This window comes from Echinops telfairi, unplaced genomic scaffold (genome assembly GCF_000313985.2).
Source record: "Echinops telfairi isolate 266 unplaced genomic scaffold, ASM31398v2 ScPeMD7_5868;HRSCAF=6743_0, whole genome shotgun sequence".
Lineage (NCBI taxonomy): Eukaryota > Metazoa > Chordata > Mammalia > Afrosoricida > Tenrecidae > Echinops > Echinops telfairi.
The window spans coordinates 3,542,331-3,563,954 of NW_022109767.1; the positions used below are offsets into that span (position 1 = coordinate 3,542,331).

The 21,624-nt window shown below is 41.9% G+C and overlaps 1 protein-coding gene across 1 annotated transcript; it reads right to left on the minus strand.

Annotated features, from left to right (window-relative positions):
* Positions 1-281: 281 nt before the first annotated feature.
* Positions 282-21,620, minus strand: NRSN1 (neurensin 1). Its single transcript, XM_004712473.2, has 3 exons — positions 21,559-21,620; positions 13,359-13,556; positions 282-1,961 (listed from the first exon to the last, which is right to left on the minus strand). The coding sequence occupies exons 2-3, from the start codon at positions 13,545-13,547 to the stop codon at positions 1,563-1,565; spliced, it is 588 nt and encodes a 195-aa protein (XP_004712530.1). The 5' UTR covers positions 13,548-13,556; positions 21,559-21,620; the 3' UTR covers positions 282-1,562.
* Positions 21,621-21,624: the final 4 nt, after the last annotated feature.

Below are 21,624 nucleotides of genomic sequence, written 5' to 3' on the forward strand. Positions count from 1 at the left end.
GGGTGCGCTCATAAGATGTTTCACGTGAAGAAGGTATCCACACTAACGTAGGGAGCCTGGGCAAAGTGGCAATCTGGCCAGAGTCTATGGTCCCGGAGGCCTATTTGCCTTCTGTTTTATGTTGGCCTGTGCAAAATAAACAGTGTGCACATGGAGCGCTAATTGCCTCATTTATTCTTCCATTTAGCCAGAGGATTGTCGGAGCTTATTCAGCCTCCGGATGGAAAATTACATGTTGGAGAGAAAAGAGTCACATTAAAGGAATGACAATGCAATTCAGGTTCTGCTCGTTCACATATTTTATTTATCCAGTGAAGAAACAAGAGAGACAGAACTAGAAAGGGGCACATGTTCGGAGAGAATGCCAAGGTCACACCTTCTACTTTCCTCAGCCTGCTTTTAACCCACAGATTAAATACAAGAGTGGAGAGGAGAGGAGTTTCTTGATGGAGATTAAGACTTCTTATTTGTGAAAGGAAACCCCTGTTAAGGTTAATATCTACCCAGGAATTTCTTATCTCAGATGGTTTACTTTCGTCGTTATAAAATTATGACAGCATTTTATAGACTGCTTTTGGTGCGCTATGTCCGGGTGCAGAGCGTTAAAAGCTGCTGACTTGGTATCTTTCTGGGAGTCTGGGTCTGAAAGGATCGCTGTGGGGAACATCTTGGGGAAGGGACAAGATGGCACATAGAATAAACACGATCTCGGAGGCTTGGGCATAGAGGTTCCTCAGCCATCAGAGCCTGGAACCCTCATTTTACTGATGGAGAAACTGAGGTCCAGGGATGATATTCAATGGTCGTGCCAGGGTCATGCAGCTAATTATATTAGGAACTTCGATTTCCTCCCTTTTCTGTCAGTGCTTCCGGACACTAAACACATGGATACATTTTTTCTTCTTCTTTTCTTCAAGAATCTAGGGTTGGCGATGTGAGTTTTCTGTCATTGTTATTATTGTTGTTTTTAATGTGAAACAAAGACAACCAAAGAAAATGAAAAGATTTGTGGAGAACTCTGTATGTCATCTGGGGCACTCCATATCAAGATAGAATTCAAAGGCTAGTGTTTGGGTCAGAATTAGGAAACTTCAATTTTCTATGCACACATATGACACCATCTCTTACATATAATAAGACAGGAGTGGAAGACAGCACCAAGCAGGACATATCAGGGAAAACAATCTTAAAAAAAAAAAAAAAAGAGCGCATTTGCCATTAGTAAGGCTGGTGTAAATGGCTGAGCACTTTCAAATAACACAGAACACAACACAAGGTCGCCATAGATGGGAGGGACGTGTCAGAAGGGCTCCTGGTACATACATAGGAGCACCTGTTTGAAGCAGTTGAACGTCTGCAGGGATAGACTCAAGACATCTTACTTCACCTTCAAAAGGGGCCCTGAACTGAGTGAAGCTAAGCTTGCTCCCCGTTGTCTCACTCAGCAGAACACAGCTCAGGAGTGAGCAAACACCAAATCCCAAGGCATCTCAAAACCTGGCCATCTCCCACCTAACCATGGGCCTAAACGACAGTGGGGACGAGTGAGGGTGGAAACTGGTTCAGGTTGCCGATGTAGGCTGCACATTTTGAACCCTGGTCAAGGTGACCGGAATCTTGGTTTCCCCTGGGCCCGGAGCCTTGGTGATGGGCTGGGCGTGGGCCTTGATGTCTGCTATGCGCTCTTTAAACTGTTGCTGGAGGCGTTTCTCTTCTTTCGAGTAGCTTTTGACAAACATCGACATGAGCAGGCACCCCGCCATGGCGGTGCCCCCAATGCAGAAGAGCACCGCGCCCGCCAGCTTGCAGGTATCGAGGGCGCCGTTGAATTGGACAGCGTGTGTGTCCACCACCACAAAATCAGCTTCACCAACGGCTTCGATTTTGGGGGGCACCAGGAAGCCCACGGCCAGAACAGTCAATCCAAGGATCACGAACACCGTGCCCGAGATGAGTCCGACCTGGTGGAAGATCACAAGAAGGAAAACAGAATAAGCAAGGTGCAGCCCATCCCTGCGTCCTCGAGGGCAGGACTTGTTTGCCAAGAGATGTGGACGCTCCTGGTCACCTCAAAGGTGCAGGTCACATCCAATTTCTTGACAAAGTGCAACGAAGGCTTCCCTGATTTTCATGCCAATCAGAAACCATAGCGTTGTGTCTTGATGTTTTATTTCATCGGGAGAATGAGTAAAACAGCCCTGATAGGCAAGAACCGGCCTGCCTCTGATCACCGCGCATCCCTGTGGGCCTGGTACTCACAGCCAGCCCACGACTCTCCTCTTGGGCACAGAAGATGTCTTAAACATCAACAACCAGCAAAAACACTCTGTGATCACGATGAGGTGAGACAAAACAAAGCTGGGTTGTCCTTTTGTCTGCATGCACAAAGCAAGGTCATATTGCAAGTTATAAAATACACCCTCCTCTCCTAGGTAAAAAGTATTGCTGCTTCTACGTTGGCAAGCATTGTTTAGGGATTGCTATGAGTATCCATGGGCTCGGTTGCAACTCACTGCGACCCCATGGACAGCAGAAAGGAATATTGCCTCTTCTATTCGTCTTCATGATTGCTGCTGTGCTTACTCGTGGACCTGCCACTGTGCGATCTGAGCAGCTTCCCGCCTCTGGGGCTCGTCGTTTAGCACTACACTGAAGAGTCGTCCGTACTACCCACAGGGTTTTCATTGGATGTTTGTTTTAAGTAATTCGCTAAGCCTTTTCCCTAGTCTGACTTAGTCTGGCTGGTATTTGAGATTCCGTGGGGATTTGAAATACCGGTGGTGTAACTTCCAGGTTCATGGCAATGGCGAGCCACCACAGTATGACAAAATGACCAAAACAGGTCAAGGAATTATAGCTTGGACCTTCTACTGATCTGTCCTTCCTTATAGATAAGATTTGAGCTATTCAACCAGAGAATTGTCACTGATTCTTACAAGTATCTAATTAAAAGTCAAGTAGACATGCCCAAATCACTCAACCAAAGCCCACAACCTGAAATATGTCCTCCTTGAGAGACGACATCTTACTGAAAGGTCGAATGGTCCTCTACAGTGATGTGAGGACAACCTGCTTTGAGAAGGAGCCGTCATTGCAGGTGTCAGGTAAGAAAACAGAGTCTCATGAAGGGTAGGCCATTCAGTCCAGGGTTCTTTCTCCCCTAACCTGCAGCTGCTTGAGCTGTCCTTGTACAAATGTTATCACACGTTAGTAGTAGCAGGTGGAGCGGGGGTATGACCGAGCAGATGAGGAGACTGCAGACCATGTCAGGAGACACCTTTAGAAAGGGCGACACCAAAATGACCATGCTTCTGTAGAATTTCTAAATAAAATTAGCCTTGTAAATAATCCTTTTATTAGGGGCTCCTACAACTCATCACAATCTGTACACACGTCATCTGTGTCCAGCACTTTAGTACATATGTTGACTTCATCATTCTCACAACACCCACTTTCCACTTGAGCCCCTGGTGTCAGCTCATTTTTCCCCCTTCCTCCCCGCTCCCCCCTCCTCCCGAGCCCCCGATCATTTATAATTTATTATTATTTTATCATAGCTTACCCCATCTCACGTCTCCCTCACCCACTTCTCCGCTGTCCATCCCCCAGGGAGGAGGCCACATGGAGACCTTGTCCTCTGTTCCCCCTTTCTCCCTCTCCTTCCCTCCACCCTCCCGCCATGGCCACTCTCTCCACTATATATATATATAACAAAAAGAAAATGATGATGGCAACTTATGTACAAATGTGCTTGACACAATGTATGTATGTAGTGTGATAAGAGCTGTGTGAGCCCCCAATAAAATGATTTTTAAAAATTAGCCTTGTAGTTAACTATAACAGCAACAACGTAGTTAGTAAACCCAACTGACATGTGTCAATATACCCACGAATCTAAAACTCTGTTCTAATTGCAGCCGTTAGATTTTATGTCAACTTGAACCTGTGTGAAAGTGTAGTGATGGAGTCCAACCTATCAATCAATTGGTAGCTTGGTGATGCCTCCTTCAGAGTGTGGGCGTTTTATAAGAGAGACGGAGGGAACCTTCCCCCTTTTTCTTGTCTTTCATCTTCATTTAGTTGGATCTCCGCGTCAGCCTCCAGGGGCAGTCCCATGTGGGCCGCAGGCCTGGAAGCTGTTGGCATTTTGTCATTTCTACTGACCTTGGAGCGTTGTGATTCTGCACCCACAGGTCAGTGATCTCTCAGCTTCCAGTTTCCCTTGGATGACTCATTCATCTGCACTGCATGAGTCTGAAGAGGGTTCTGGGTAGCATCAGACCCACTGGGTCTTCTTGATGCAAAATCATCCTTAATCTAAAGTTACATATATGCACGTCACTGGTTCTGTTTCTGTAGACCACCAAGCCTAACACACTAACTTACTTTTTGAATCTTTTAATGTGTTCTGCTTATAGATGTCGTTGTTATCCAACTACAAAGGTGGTTCAAATCATGTGCCTTTATCTGCACTTGCTACAAGTATGCATGGTTTTTATTCTTGCTGATGTCTTTATAGTCACTGATTTTTGTCAAATTTTCTAGTGTTTGAGCTACAATACTGTGGTGACTTGTATTTGGGAACCTAAATCAATATCTTTCTTGGGAAAGAATTAGTAATTAGAGGAAATGGAGAAGAAAAATCGGGAAACTTCCACTTGGTTACTAATTATATTGTAACAAATAATCTTATTTCACATTAAAGATTGTACAAAACAACTTTCTTATTAGTATTTAGGTAATCTAAGCAATTTTATATTCAAGCAACTTACACCTATATTTTCAACCTAATAGTCTATGATTAAAATTGACAATAAATTTTCCTAAGGATCCTGTGTGGTTTGCTATGGGAGGAGGTCGAAGGGAGGGTATGTGCCACCATGAGTTGGTGCACTGAGTGATGCCAACCACTTTGCTACTGAGATGGAATGTTATATGGTATCAGCCCAAGTTTTAAGAAAAGGTAACACATTGGAGATGGAATGCCATATACTGTTGTGGTTTAAGGTTATAGGGCTTGGAGATCAAGTTCATGCTTGAAGCACAACATTAGCACTTTTTACTTGTATGATATATGGAAAATCACTTTAGCACCTCATTATGAATTTCCTTCTCTATAAAATCATGAGGGATAATAGCACCTTCTTCATAGGGTGGTTGTGAAGACTAAATCAGACTGTGCATGAAAGCACTTCATGCTGTTCTGGCTAAGTATCAAATAGTATAGTAAGTAGTCATTATTGCACATTTTTTGGAAATATATCTCATAAAATTACTGTGCTATATTGATGATATTATTACAACATTGCTTAGGACTTGGAACAAGGAATAGCTCATGTGGTTCTTTGGGAGTCCTGGTGGGGTAGAAGGTTACGTTCTGGGCTGCATACTGCAAGGGCAGAAGTTCACATCCATCCGCTGCTCCTTGAGACAAAAATGAGGTTTTCTGCTCCCATTAAGAGGTATAGTCTTGGAAACCCACAGGGGCAGTTGTGCCTTGTCTTATAAGGTTACTATCAATGCAATGACAATGAGTTTGATTTGGTTCTGGAATACAGTTCTTTAATGGTGAAAATTTAAAGTATATTTTCTAAATTTATTAACAACAATGATAAAAAGAGCTTTAATGATAGAATGAAAATATACTCATAAACAAACCATTCTAATAGAGGGAGGAAAGGAATATTAATATTTATGGAGGATCTTTTCTGACCGAGGCCGGTGGAATGCTATGTTTTTTCTGTGTGTTCTCCACTTAATTCTCACAGGTCTCTTATAAGAGGTAATTTCTCCCCCTGTCTAAATTCCACTTTTTAAAAGTAAGATTAAATGATCAAAAAAGCATTGTCCCATAGTTGGGGACACAACTGGATTCCAACCTAGCTCTGTGTGACTTCAAAAATCCATCTCTCTTGATTTCATTCTATCCATAAGATTTCACCAATTGTTGTCCTGGACCATGAGTTATATTATTTTCATTTGAATTTGAGCAGAATCTTAGTCACCAGGTATGGGCAGATTTTGCTTGAATTATAAAGAAAACGACTAAAAGAACACATGAACACCTTTACACACAATAAGTACCACAGGAAGAATGAGATGGTAAAACACAGAACAAACATTTTGTTTTTTGCATGTTTCTTAAAATGATGGCAACTAAATGAATCTTCAAAGACAAACCACTATTTTTAGCTTCTGAAAGATGACTCACATCTTGAAACTTTTAAATGTGGAGAACTAAATTAAATATCCATGGTGACCTGGCTCCTGTGCTACAAAATCACCTCCCTCCTCAAACACTGGGCACTGATTCTCAAAAACGGAGGCCAGCAAAATGTATCCTAAGATTCTAGGCTTTTTGAGAGCCATGGAGCCCAATGCTCCTGGGCTTCTATTTCTATCTTGCCTCTCCATAACTCTCATTTCAGCTCCATGCTCAATAAATATTCTTGACCGACTACGTTAAAGTCAGCAGACAGTTGGAAGTGGAGCCAGGTGATTGATTCTCAGAGTAGTCTGCTCTTCAACTGAGCAACACTTCATAGATTAAAATCCTCTCTTGGAATATCATTCAGAAGCTAAAAGGCAAGTCATGCCTTGCATATGGCAGAACGCCTGCACACTTCCAGAACTGCAACATGTCTGGTCTCACTGAGCCTCCCCCTTTCCTATTTCTATCGGTGTATGGGAGAGAGGCCTGCAGACTGTGGGGTGGAGAAGAACTACATAATGAATAGCTACATAACGAATAGCTAGGAATCCAAGGATTCTGACATTTCCATCAATGAAGTCTAATGAGGATCCTCTGGAGGGAAATTCCGTGTGGAAAGTGAGTCCCTGGACCTGTTAAGACATGTTCAGGAGGATTTTGAATGGTAGGATTAAAGGAGCTATGATGAGATTGAAAGTTCGCTGCTTCCCAGAAAATGCAAGGGTTGTGAAGGGAGGGAGATGGGAGTATACTAACCTAGTCCTGGTACAACATTGGACTTTAGGAGGGAATCGTTATTTCAAGAGTGACTTCATATAGTACCACAAAAAATTGTCTCTGCACATAATTCTAAGTCAGTGGAGTGCTAGATCTAGAAGAAATGGATGTGAGGGCTGTTCATTAAGTTGAGAATGTAAACATTGCAACAAGGGGGTCTTTTAAGGGTCTAAGAGAGAAAGATAGCCTGGTTTAGGGCATCATGGAAAAGTCAAAACGCTGCTGAAAGTAGTTCTTCCTCTGGTACACCGGAGCAGCCTGGGGCTGGGGCTGGCAATGCCAAACCAATAGGAACGAGAAGGACCTCCCCAAGCTGTGATAACTGCTCAAGATAGTGGCAAGAATGATCTTTGTGACATGCATGATACCGGAAGCCTCTCTTGGCTGTGGGGAGGATGTGGGAAACCAGGCCCATTTTTGCTGGTGGAAGGGAGGATTCAATAGGGAGAAGACCTTGCGGCCCAGAAATGACTTTGGACGAGGCCACACATCCGAGGTGTGTTTATGCTGACCAACATTCTCGTTCTCTCATTTTCAAACTCCTGTTGCCTGGTGAAGTTTGACAAAAAAATGCACTGGCACCAATAGGCAGAGCTGGCAGCTGTAGAACACAGCTGTGCTGGCAGAGAAGAGGCAGTGATGACTGTTGTGAGACCCAGTGTGACAGGGAAGAGCAGTGTGTGTGTGTGTGTGTGTGTGTGTGTGTGTGTGTGTGCATGCTAAATGGGAAAGAAGCCATCTGGATTAGAGGTAAATTAGAGGAAGTGCATCCAGATTGAAAAGTTGTCTCTCCCTCCTCCTCCTCTCCCCTCATTCCCTTCCTTTTCTGTCTTCTTCTGCCCTCCTCCCGTACAGCTGTTCACATGATGAAGACTATTATTTTATCTTGCCCGAATCATTGTAATAGCATCTTGATTGTTCTCCATTGTTAGCCTCATCCCTCTTCCTTCATCCTTCAAGTGGCATCTGATAATTTTTTTAAAAAACAAACAAAGATAATACCCCACAATCTTCTTAATTGTCTTCTCCTTAATATCTAGCAAACATTTGAAGGGAAACCTAAGATTTAAATTTAAAATCTAGCTTAATTCAGGAAGAAAACTAGAGCAATGAGGACAGATAGGGACAATGTATATTTATTGGGGGCCTTTAGAAGAAAGAGGAGACCAGAGTCATTGTCACTTTTAGCCAAGCTAGGGAGGAGGCAGTCTTAACTTGAACTCTGTACTTCTGACATAATTCTGATGTAGACTGAAGTTAAGTTAAGGATAACCCTGAGGTGAGTGAATACTGATTGGGGTGGGAATGCTGATCTCATTAATTCTCGCTCCCTCCCATATGAGGCTAGTGAATAAATAGACACTCAAGTGGTAGTAGCTTCATTCAAGTTCAAGCACAGAAGGAAGGAAGAAAAATTCTCCCACAGGTTGTTCAATTTGGGGCAGTGGTGAAGAATGGCAGGGGTAGACAGGACCGTGTCACACAGCAGCCATCCATGAGCCCAATATCTCTGTGGAACAGAGAATGTGTGTAATATTGTGTGCTTATGTGTGTGTCTCTGTTTATATTTGATTTTGAAGCCTCTCCCTCCCCTTTCAGGAGGAAAGCCTAGAATTATTATTATCTTGCCCTTTAATTGTTCTTAAGCTGATGGGTTGAGGATAATTTTAATTACACTGTCTTTCAAAGTCCTCCATGATCTGGTTCATGTATACATGTCTACTTTCGTCTTCTAATCATCCCCCCTGAACTTCTAAACTGTTATCTTCTAAACAACTAAAATATCGAACTATTTACAGGCTCCTAACCATGTTATCCCCTCTCAGGACTCCCATCCTGTGCACTGCTCCTATTTCTAGTAGGGTGCCTTGTTCCCTCTTGTTCGTAGGGCATCTCTTCTATGGAACCACATCTTTTCTCAGGCTGCATCAGATTTGCACTCTGTACCCCAAATCCCCATGCTTTCATTCAATAGGTGGCTAATTTAGAATAGTATTTATCATACTGCATTGTGTCAATTTTTGTACCTATCTATCTCCCTTATTTGATGGTGAGCCCCTTCAGGTCAAGATCCCAATCTTATTCTGAGGTAAAAATAGTATCTTACTCAGAGCTTGATCATATAGCCTAGTGCCCCGGACGTGCTCATATTTGTAGAAAGGAAGGAAGATGCTGTGAAATAGTTATGCAGGTAGCACAAGAAGAGATCATAGATCCAACTCATGTCCATTTGATTCCAATCTTCATTTGCTTAAACCCTTCTATGCTGCCCCTTGCAAAGGAGGGGGCTCAAATCAAGGGCCGAATCCTTCAGAGGCACTGTGAGCACAACTGCGAGGAAGAGACGAACTTAACCTTAACATCACACCAGTGGACGGGGAGAGACAGAGAAGACCACAACTTACACCACTGACAGATGCAGTTTGAAACAAAAGGAGAATAATGAAAAAGAATATGATATAAATATATATTTGAAAACAGTGCCATTCATGGTGTCATGGAGCGCTTTCTAAACTAAGTGGAATGGCGTCTCCTCTCTTCTTCAATAGGTGGTCCCAGAGCAGGTGGTGTATTCTCTTGGTAGAGATGTGGTCTGTAAGACGATTATATTCATTTAACTAAATTTCTCACTCCTCTGCCTAGTGTTTCATGATTGGTCTATGAATATAGGATTTGGGATTTGTTTAAATATAATCTTCATGAGGGCAGTGAATTTTGCCTGTCTGCCCCCCCCTCCACCTCCTGCCTTCTTTGAATCAAATATAGCACAACAGGGATACTTTTTGAATATTATTTCTATTAAATAGAATGGGTCATATGTTGAACACTAAATTCTGTGGTTGTCTATGGTGAACACTATGCTTTATACCCTGTCATTGACAGTTCCTATTTAATCAGGCCCTAGCCATGGTGATCCCATCTACAACAGAACAAAGCACTGCTAGGTCCTACATCATTTTCATGATCGTCGGTATGTTGCGTCCATTGTGGTAGCTGCTGTGTAGTTTGAATCTTCCCCACCTAGGAAACTCATCTTCAACTATTCTATTGGACACTATTTGTTGTGATCTACACTCTATTATAATACTAATTGTGATGCATTGACTAATTTTTGAAAGTAGTCTGCCTGAGGGGTCTCGGGGAGGAGACGAACCAGTTAGGGTGCAATGTAGCAATGATGAAAAATACAACTTTCCTCTAGTTCCTAAATGCTTCCTCCCCCCTCCCACTATCATGATCCCAATTCTACCTTGAAAGTCTGGCTAGACCAGAGGATGTACATTGGTACAGATAGGAACTGGAATCACAGGGAATCCAGGGTGGATGATCCCTTCAGGACCAGTGGTGTGAGTGGCGATATACTGGGAGGGTAGAGGGAGAGTGGGTTGGAAAGGGGGAACCAATTACAAGGATCTACATGTGACCTCCTCCCTGGGGGATGGACAACAGAAAAGTGGAGGGAGACATCAGACAGGGAAAGATATGATAAAATAATAATTTATAAATTATCAAGGGCTCATGAGGGAGGGGGGAGCAGGGAGGGAGGGGTAAAATGAGGAGCTGATGCCAGGGGCTTAAGTGGAGAGCAAATATTTTGAGAATGATGAGGGCAATGAATGTACAAATGTGCTTTACACAATTGATGTATTGTGATAAGAGTTGTATGAGCCCCTAATAAAATGATTTATATATATATATATACATACACACACACATTAATATGCCGGATATAATCTATGGATTGTAACAAGAGTTGTAAGAGCCCCCAATAAAATGATAAAAAAAATAGTCTGCCTATCTAGTTTGTCTTATTCTGGATGTCCTGCTGACCCCTATCCACACTGAGTGACCCTCTGAGATGCTAATAGCACAGCTTCCACCATCAAACATGATAACAACCTGAAACATTTGTTCTAGATTTCCAATCTTAACTCGGTATTATTTCATGGGTCCCTAGCTTCACAGATTACATAACCACCAGTGCTTTCAAATACATGAACCCTTGTAATATTCTTTATGCCAATGTCATGTTAGACTCTTGTCACACCAGATGTGCCAGGAAAATATTTGTTTCATCGACAAATAGGGCAGCAACCACCCACTTATCTGAGTAAATGCAGTATGTGCCAAGCTTGGCTTTGTTTTTCCTTGCTTCCAGCCAGCAAAGAAGCATCAGAGAGGAGATTCCTTTATGGCCAGGATTCTGGCTTTTTGAATTCAAACACCGAGTCTGCCGCACTAGTTAGACTTTGAATTAATCCGAGATCTTGGGTAATTTATATTAACTACTCTGTTACCTAATGCTTTCTCTTTCAGCAGGACTTTTAGCTTAGCTCCACTCCAGAGCTCAGTCTTCCTTTTGGACAGGGGCACAATTTCAGTGCTTGCCATTGGTGTCATTGTCTTTAGCTACATCTATGCTTTAGCTTTTGTAGTAAATCTGGCCCTGTTTTACCATTTCCACAGACAGCACCCGAATCTAAGTCACCACCATCTCTCGTCTGCTGGGTGCTTTAATAGCCCTATAACTCCTTATAACTAACCTAGCCACTTCTACCCTAGTGAAGCTAGAATCTATTTTCCAGGCCGGGGCCAGAATGAACTCAAAATATTAGTTGGATCATGCCACTACCCTGCTTAAAATCTTCAACTGGCTTCTCACATCTTTGAGAGTGAAAACCAAAGTTTAATTATTGTCTGTCCATCGTCTATGTCCTATTAGCTTTCTGAATTCATCACCCATCTCTCTCTCCCTCTCTCACTTCGCTCCAACCCCATTGGACTTTTACTAGGCTGAAGGCCCACTGGCTGGTCCCACTTTAGACATTCTGGACTTGTTTTTTCCCCAGCCTAGCGCAGCAGTCAGCCATGTAGTTGTAGGGGCTGTTCCTCGGCTCACTCTGCTATTTGCTTAAATGTTATCTCCTCTAAGAGGGTTTCTTTAACTAGCCTGTCTCTATGAACCCACCACTGCTCTTTAGTTCTTTATCCTCATTTGTCATCACGTTATTGTTGTTGAGTGACCCTTGATTTTTAGAGAGCCCACTTGCAGTGACCAACTGCCCTGTGTGCTTTTCTAGGCTGCGAACTTTACAGGACCAGACCACTAGTACTTTGTCATTACTCCTGTGGAGCTACTGGGTGGGTTTATACTGCCAACCTGTCCATTTGCACAGAAACACTTAACCGCTGCGCAGACAGGGCTCCTTTATTGTACTCTCTGCTGATACTAAGTGCTGTTGAGTCTGTCCTGACCCATAGCCACCCTATGCCCAACAGAACAAAACACTGCCTGGACTCCCCCCGCCCCAATTGTTGTTCTGATTCAGCCTTTTGTTGTAGACACTGTGCCGGTCCATCTGTTTGAGGTTCTTCTCTTTTTTGGCTGATCCTCCACATTTATCTTCACGGTATTTGTTATTATCTGGCCATTTATGATGCAGTTTATTTATTTCGGGCTGCTTCGTATCACAGGTGGTAACCTCCCTGAAGGCAGGGACACCCTTGTTTGCCCCTTTAATCTGCAGTGCTTTGAGAGTTCCTGACCCTGAGGAGATGTCCAGTAATTGGATATTGAAGGAGTAAATACACTGTCGTTGCAGCAGCACCCCCCCCTCCCCATTTTAGAGTGGGGAAAGGAGATGCTCAGCGAGATAAATTTCCTCACAGTCACACATCACAGAGGCAGAGGCGAGTTCTTGATCACTGCACTGCATCGTAGCCTTAACCAACTAGCCGCCTTGGGGTTGATTCTGACTCATGGTGACCCCATGAGTGTCCCAAGGACTGTGCCTCACTGGGTTTTCAAGGGCTCATTTTGGAAGCACCCCCGCCCCCCCGGATTTTCTCCCCAGGAGCCTCTGATGGACACAAACTGCATTTTTGGTTAGCAGCCAACCATGTTATTAACTCTCTTAAAACATAACCCAAACCCGAATTACTTCTCTTTAATAATTGTTACACTTTGTCAAATGATACTTAGTGAGCCAGAATGGGAGGCTGACAGCATATGCTGTTTTGTCCACGGCTGGCTTCACAGCTAGTGAATGCAGTGGCACATGAATATCAGTAGCAATAATAGTAATTAATGACGATGATGATGCCCATTTATGTTTAGCCAGTGAGTCAACAATTGTACTGTGTTTGGGCATTTTCTTTGGCTCAGGGTTTCTGTTCTAATTTTTCAGAGCAGAACAATGATTTAACATCACCAGGAGATGTGCGTGCACGCGCACGCGCGTGCGCGCGCACACACACACACACACACACACACACACACACACACACACACCGTCGTCAGAACTCTCAGTTCTTTCCAGCTGGTCTCTTTTCTCAGTCTCTGTATTAAATACACATGCTCTTCACTTACCTTCCAGAATACCGAGCTCCACCTGTTAGGCGATCTCTGGATTTGGAAATCGTCCTCATACTCCCAGATTGAGGTGGTACAATCTTCATAAAACTGGTGCAGGTAGGATCGGACGCCGTAGTGCGGGTACCCACCCTCAGCTGTTGAGTGTGCCTGCTTGGACGCGCAGATGTTGCTGCATGAACTCATCCTTCCAAGCTGGAATGACAATGTCCACACGGGTCAGTGTGACGAGCTCTGTCCTCAGGATCAAAGGGCATATTCAAGGTCAGAACTGGGTCTCCTATGGCAAGTCCATTTGAGCAACGCTCTTTCCTGATAAGAAAAGACACTTTCAAATGCAAAATGATTCCTAAGGACTCACCAGGTAATCCTGGCATTCTAGAAATGAAATGAAATTCAGAAAGCATAACAGCCCAAGAAAACACTAGCTAATTGTCACTGAGTTGAGTCTGTTCTGAGTCATGTGTGCCATGTAGATCTACTCCTTAGGGATCTCAAGATTAACCTGGTAAAGCAGATTGCCAGATTGCTCAGGTGCCTTGGAATGGGGTTGAACCTCCAACCTTTCAGTTAGTAGTCTCATGTTTAACTCTTTGCACCACCCAGAACAGTACAAAGAGCCTACTTTATTTGAATTATGCAGAAATTTGAAGCATGAGCCACGTGATAGATAGCAGCAAGGATGTAAAGAGCATCCATATCCCTTTGACAAGAAAGCTTTCATCTCTTAAGATCTGGTGGCCTCTGCATATCCAAACCAGACCCACTGCCACCGAGTCAATCCTGACTCACAATAACCCGATAGGACAGGGTAGAACCGATCCTGTTGGTTTCCAAGACTGTAACTCTCTACAGGAGTAGAACATTCCATCTTTCTCCCGAGGAGCAGCTGGTGGTTTTGAACTGCTGACTTTGCATTAGCAACCCAGTGCATAACCACTACACCCACCGAGGCTCCTCACTCATCTTGACTCATCAGTTAGGCATAAAGATAGGAGAGGCTCCCTCATTGGCTGCAGATAAAATTGGCATTGGGCTGCCTTCTCAAATTCTTAACCATGATCCCTCATGCAAATCCACATGGTGTCATTCTTACCAGTCTGAACGATTTCTTTGTGGCCTTATGCATCCTTTTCTAACATTTAAACGAATTCTCAAGTTGTACAGATGCTTTATTAAGAGGCTGTTGAGCAGCTTACAATTTATGGTTTATTAATCCCAAATGACTTAACCAATAACATACTTTACTGATTCTGACAAACTATATTTCGGTCACTATTTGAAAGTACACCTGTCCAGGTGGTATGTTAGGTTGTACTATGGAGTACAGAGCCAGCTTTAATATTCCCTATGAAAAGTAACACTATAAATAAGAATTATGAGAATTGTTAAATAAAACTACCTTGTAGAGAGTCTTGATATAATCTTGAGATTCTATCTTTTCAAGATGGAAAATTTAACCCATTCAAATAATACCCTTGTTGCTGTGAATTGCCAGGAAATCAATCCCAACTCATGGTGACCTCATGGAACGTAAAGTCTCCAAGTCCATTCAGAAACAGACCACCAAGCTTGGCTCCGGTTGGGTTCAACTACAACACTTTGGGCTAGAAGGTAAAGGCTTAACTATTTGCAATACCTAGGGTACCCAATTCCTTTACACAGGCCCATCTATAGGATTTTTATTATTAATAGTAAAAGTGGAGTTACTGAGGAGCAATAATTGATGAATAGGGAAATGTTCAGCTCCTCTTTCTGTTTGGTTATCTAATCACCAGGTAAGCAGATACATGTTGTTGTTGTATTGCATTACTGAGTTGATTATGACTCGTGGTGAGAATAGAACTCTGTTACATAGGGTTTTCTTGGCTATAAATTTTATGGAAGTAGTTTGCGAGGTTTGTCTTCTGAAGTGCCTCTGGGTGGGTTCAAACCACCAACCTATTGTCACCACCCGGGGATACATGGAGCTGGAGATGCTTGATTGGATTTTCCCATTTTTGTCCCAGCTTATTTTCTTTGTGTGGACATAAGCAGTCTCCATGTGGAAAATTGAGGAACAATGTAGAAGATTATTTTCCAGTGGAACTAGGTTCTCGCAGGACGTATGCTACAATCCAGCTCTTATTGAAGGTTTATTAAGTGTTTCCAATTAGTTAGCAAGAAACCAACTAATGACGTTTTCTATGAGAGGAAAAAAAACCCACCAATTTGCAGTTCAATCAAGTGCTCATGTGTGGCTGCCTACTTTGGTTGGCTTAACAATAGGGCTGAAATTAAAGTTGAAGCCAGGGATAGGTAGCATTAACAGGTGTCACTGTTACAAAGTAACCCCCTGGGTCATCTTAAAAATGCATTCTTTTAGCTTGATATGGGTTTGATTAGAAACCCATTTCAAGAAACCCATATAATTAAATTCAGGAAAAGATGGCCCTCCTCTTAGAAACACTATGCAAATTAGCATTATTTAGGAGCGCTAGCAGCTTCATCCTTTTAACAGGTGGAAAATATTACATTTAGTGTCTACCTCCTGTGTCTTCTTCCAGTTCCAGGTGTCCATTGCTGTCAAGTCTATTCTGATTCATATCAAGCCCATGGGGTTGGGTAGAACTGCCCCAAACCTTCCAATGCTGTAAGCTTAAGGGGAGCAATCTGCCACAGCTTTTTTTCACCGAGTGACTGGTGGGTTTGAACTGCTGACCTTCTGGACAGCAGCAGAATGCTTTTACTCCTGTGCCACCAGAACTCCTTGTTTCAGGTACAGTCACCTCATCGGAGATGGGAAGGTAGACAAGGCAAGAAATATTTCTTTCTATTTTTGTTTTTACCATTCCATAAGTACTCATATATATAATTTTATGGAAATGTCAACTTTTTAGAATGTACTTTGCCTGATTACAGCATCAAAGTCTGATAAATCAAAAGAATGTTGACCTAGTTTTCACATTTTAAGCACTAGGATGAGCACTTCAGTACCTTCTATTCTATGTCAATACAATGAGGATGAATAATAAGAGCTTATTACTAGAATTCTTTTAAAGACATTTCTTCTAAGACATAATACAATTTTGATCAAAGGGAGATGGGATTGGTGTTACTAATGCTGCTTGTCACTGAAGAAACTGAGGCATAAAAACCCATCTGCTAAAGGTTACGCCATGAGTCACGGAGTAGATGAAAAGATGATGGTTGCTTAATAAAATAAGCAGGACTGTGGACTGAATCATGTACTTGCATAGTCAGAACGAACTCACCTACACACATATTTTCAGGCTTTCTACATACCATCCGAGAATATAACACGAAAAAAATGTGCAAAAATAAAGTTAAGTTAGTTCCAAAACTCACCGCTGTGAGTCGGTTCTGACTCTTCGGGACCCTGTGTGACTGAGTAGAACTGCCCTTGTGAATTTCCAAGACTGTCACTCTTTAATGGAGTAAAAAGCATAGTGTTTCTCCTGCAAAGTGGCTGGTGGCTTTGAACTGCTGACCTTGAGGTTGATAAGCAACCCAACGCATAATCATTACACCACCAGAGATCCTCAGTTAGGTTAGTTATTTGGTACCAGATAGACCTACTGGTTACAAATAGTTTATTTTCTTACCAAGTTACTTCATCATCATGTATGTTGCCTAAATTAGTAGTCCTGGGGTCTTAGAGGCTTCATACATCTTCCGAAATATACTCAGACAATTAGTTGTTATTCAGCCTAGAGATGAATGATCATTTGGAAGAGCATGGATTTTACAATATGAAATGTTTAAATGGGGGTGGTTGGGCTTATACTATTTTAATAGCATGTTCCATATCATGTAGGAAAACCAGTAAATTTTTGTCCAATATAGAGGATATCAAAGTGTTTGGACTCTACTTAGCTAGTTGACATCTCAGGTATTGTAAAAGGGGTTGTATGGTCTTTTCAGGTACTCATTTAAAAGCTGGGAAATTATTAACTTTTGTAGGATCCTGGGGTTGAGACAGAAACAGAAGGTGAGGCAGAGACTCCATAGTTTGGCTTAGTATATGCTTACAGATCAAAGGTTCAAGAGAAGTCTCTTATGTGTTTGGGAGACATCCATTTATTTTTTTAAAAAATGGAGTGAAAAGATAGTGGAAGTTTTCCATAAACTTTTGGAAGCTCCTTCCTATTTCAGCAGCTGCAGTAGCAGCAGCAAATCTATGTGCTGGGTTCTAGAGGGGCTCCTATGTTTAGAGAAAGCTCCCATAGCCCAGGAAGTGCATGAAAAGGGGGAGCAGGTAAGAGCATTTTCTTCAGCATTGTATTTAATTAATTTCATTTTGGTGATCCCAAGCGTTGTAGAGTCAAACAGAGCTCCATAATCCGTAGGGATTTCCAGGCTCTGACTTTTGGAAGCAGATTGTCTGGCTTTCCTCCTAAGATGTCTCTGGTTGGGTTCAACTTTCCAAAATTGCGGTCAGTAGTTGAGCACTTAACGTCTGGTGCTACCCATGGGGTTGCCATGAATTGGAATCGATTAAATGTCAACTGCAGTTTGGTTGTATTGTGTTCATTTGTTTAATTTTAGTGTGTGAAAAGCATCCTAGTGAAGCCTGTTGTATTGGTGTCAGCATTTCCATCCTGGATGGAGCATGAGAAACGTTAAATCTGGTTTTCTGGTGATCTCTGAGCAGAGAGTTGTTGGTCTCCTCTCTGACTGATATCGTCAATGCTGGTAAGTGAGGACCCATGTTTTCCACCTTTTGTAATCCTCCTGTAATATCTATATCACCTGCATTCAACCAACGAACCAACCAAACAAATAAACAAGAGTGAAGCAATCATATCCAGTGACATCCGGTCAATTCCAACGCATAGGACGCTTCTAGGGCCAAGCAGAACGGCCCCAGAGGGTTGCCACAATTGTAAATCTCTATGGAAATAGACTTCCATATCTTTCTCTTGTGGAGAGGCTGGTGGATTTGAACCACTGACCTTTTCCTTAGCAGTCATTAGACCTTCTCCTGCACAGTTAGGCATTCAATGAATACTCAGTTCTTAGCAGCACAGCACATATGATTCGATCTCAGAGACTTGCAGAAGAGGAAAATCAGGTCTTAGATCCCCTTCTGAAAGTATCCTTTTTAGATAAGTTAGTGTTGGTGACTATTTGAGTTGTCATTCATTTTTCATTCCTCTCTTCATTCAATGTTCTTCAGGCATTAACTCTGTGATGCCAGAAAATGGTGTCAAGTAGATAAGCTGGGGTCAGACTGCGTTGAACAGGCCCTTGGGTTATGATGAGAGATACGCATGAAGCAATGCATGTAATAAATCAGGCACTATTTAAGAGATCTATGCAGGATAAAATAGTGAAAATTCTTGGAAGAATTTCCTTATTAGGCAACCATGCATATGTTATTTTGATTTCTATGTGCACAAACACACTGTCCTAGGATATCCGTTTGAGGAAAACAAGAATGTCAAACTAGTTTATGCTGTTAATTTTTTGTTTTCTTTAAAAATATTCACTACTGCGGAGACAGAACTAAGTCTTTATGCCTCATAAAGCCTTCAGCACCTCATGGGCGTTATATGATTTGCCTGGATTCCGTCCTTGAGAGAAGAGTAGCTGAAGACCGAAGCACAAGAACAGATGCTGGGGGTGTGAGTCAGTCGTGAGGCCAGACACAGGCCAGTTCTCTCAAGTCACTTAGCAATATTATTCAATTTTTCAGACTGCTTTTCTCTCACACAAAATGCTTCTACAATAATGAGAGTGAAGTTCCCATTAGAGCCCATTTCCACAAGGCTACCTCTGCAAAAGACAAGGTATAGGCACATAGATGATTTAGGCCATTAATCCAACCAAAAACCAAAGGTCAAGTCACTTAAAAGACTCAGGCAGACTCACAGTGGATACATGAAAGCCTGATAAGGTTGTTTTTTTAAAAAATCTTGAATTCTGGAATTATATAAGCATGACCTTCAAACTTAAAAATGTGTCTCTACCCATAGATCATCACAGAGATTTCTTCCTGGCATAACGACAGAGGCTTGACTCTATTCTGAGATTGTCTTATAATTACTTATAAAGTGGATAAGTAGCCACCTGTATGGGTTTTTTTTTTTTTAGAGGAAAGTAATGCTGCACAATTATCCAGCCCTTTATTAATTTCTTTACTCCTTCAAGTATATATTGTTAGTAAAGTTCACAAAGCATTTCTTTTTACTAAGGTGCCAAATGAAAATGGGGGGTGGGGACAAAGCAAGACAAAACAACTCATGTTCTCTTTTAATCTCTTTCTATATGCAGAACACAGGTACGTATGAATCCCAATGTGATCCTTGCTTTTGAAGTTGTCTTCTTCCTCTTATTATTGTTTACCACATTGACTTTTCTTTTTAATGGCACATTGTTCAATTCTAATTAAGGGGAAAAGAACTCTGAAGAATGTGTTCAGACCAAAATTCTGCATTTCAAAAAACATTGAAAAAAATTACAAAGAATCATTTTAATGCTGACAAAAAACTTGAGTAAAGAAAAAACTTGTTCAAGAGCAGAGACACTACTTTTTACCTGCCAGTAACTTATATTTAATATCTTTAAAAATGTTTCCATGCTAGCTTATTTATAAATGCAACAAAAATGAAAAGTGTTCATAAATTATAAGGCACCATACAAATGCTATTCTTATTTTGGCATAGCTATGTTCCATTTAGTTAGTAATACCTACCAGATGGATCCATTTGTGCTTTACAAAGTCTTAATGAAGAGATGCTTTGATTTCTAGATGCTTAGAATTGATTGATCTGGTGCCTGTTCCATTGTATTGTAAGATAAATGGCCCTCACAGCCATTGTATTTTCTACTTGTTAAAATGTTTACATATAATATAGACTTACTAAGGCTCTTTGGGTGTTTTAATCATCATGCTAGTTATTATTCTATAATGTCATGTCTTCTCTCTCCATAACAAATTTTTCTTTCTTGCATTAATCTTCTTCTTATCATGATCATTTTATTTGCATCTGCCTAAGAAAAGCAGGTGCCCATGTAAGATTTAATTAAAAAAAACCATTCCCAACTATAAAGCAATTGGTTTCCTATATTGCTGTAGTCATATGAAGTAAAGTAATAACTGGGCCATGTTTTCCAAGAGGTCACTAGGAGTTCTTTCTGATGAACAGACTCTTCCACATGAAAAGGAGCCTCAAATATTTGGTGACTAAGCCTAACTGAGGCTTGTCACACTGTATTAGGCCTTCTCCAGGGTCATTCATTATTTGAATCGTAGCAAAATATTCTTCAATACTTTCTTCCTAGCACTGAATTTTTGTGAGTTTTATGTGAGAAGATTTGGGGAAAGAAACAACTTTTAGTAGGATCCTATATGGGAGGTCTGAATAAGGAAAACAAGCTGATTATAGGTGTGCACATTTTCCTATTCTGTCTATGTCTCTATTTAGGTGTTTCTATGCCTCTTTCTGTCGAGCTTATCTTTTTAATCACCCTCTTTTTATCTGCTTGCTTTCCCCTTGTTCTCTGAAGATTGGGATTTCTCATATGCCCTTCATTGAAGGCCGCCCTTTCAGAACCTTGGAGAGCGTCCTTAGTTCAACGCGCTCTCCAAGGTACTGAAAACATTTCTGCTACAGAGCCAGGAACCAATTAAGCAAACACCAGCTGTTAAACTCCAGCTCTTCGATCTTTGAGGTCGCCCTTCTTGGTCTGACACCATCCCAACACCACTTTCTAATCCCACAAAGAAGCATCACGTATCAAATCACTCAAACACCTTCACACGTGGCAAAGGAGAGGGGAGGACAGGTGGGGGTTTCACTATGCACGGAGAATAAATTCGCGAACTTCAAATACGTGTATCTTGCTCTTGCCTAATATACAACTTTTGAAAATGTCTTTTAAGTTTTCAGCTGAACCACCCCTCCTCCCCCAAGTTCTTACATAACGCAAACCACAAACCGCCAAAACATAGAGTTGGCTATCTCTTGTTGGAATGTTTTTACGTATCTTTTTAATACGCCTGGCTTTTGTAGAGATTTGTGCACGTGTAATAAGCGTGAGGTGTGTGTATGTGTGTAAGAGATAGAGACAGATAATGGATATTTGTGCCTGCAGAGAGATGGGAAGAGAGATGGGGAGGGAGGAGAAGGGGAACTGGAGAAAGACCCATCAAGCATAGAAAGCCGCCACCCCTGAGCTCCCATGGCATTACCTGCCCCTCTGATCCCCTGACCCGTGGAGCAAGTGCAGCCAGCTAGCCGCAGATCTCTCGCTGGGG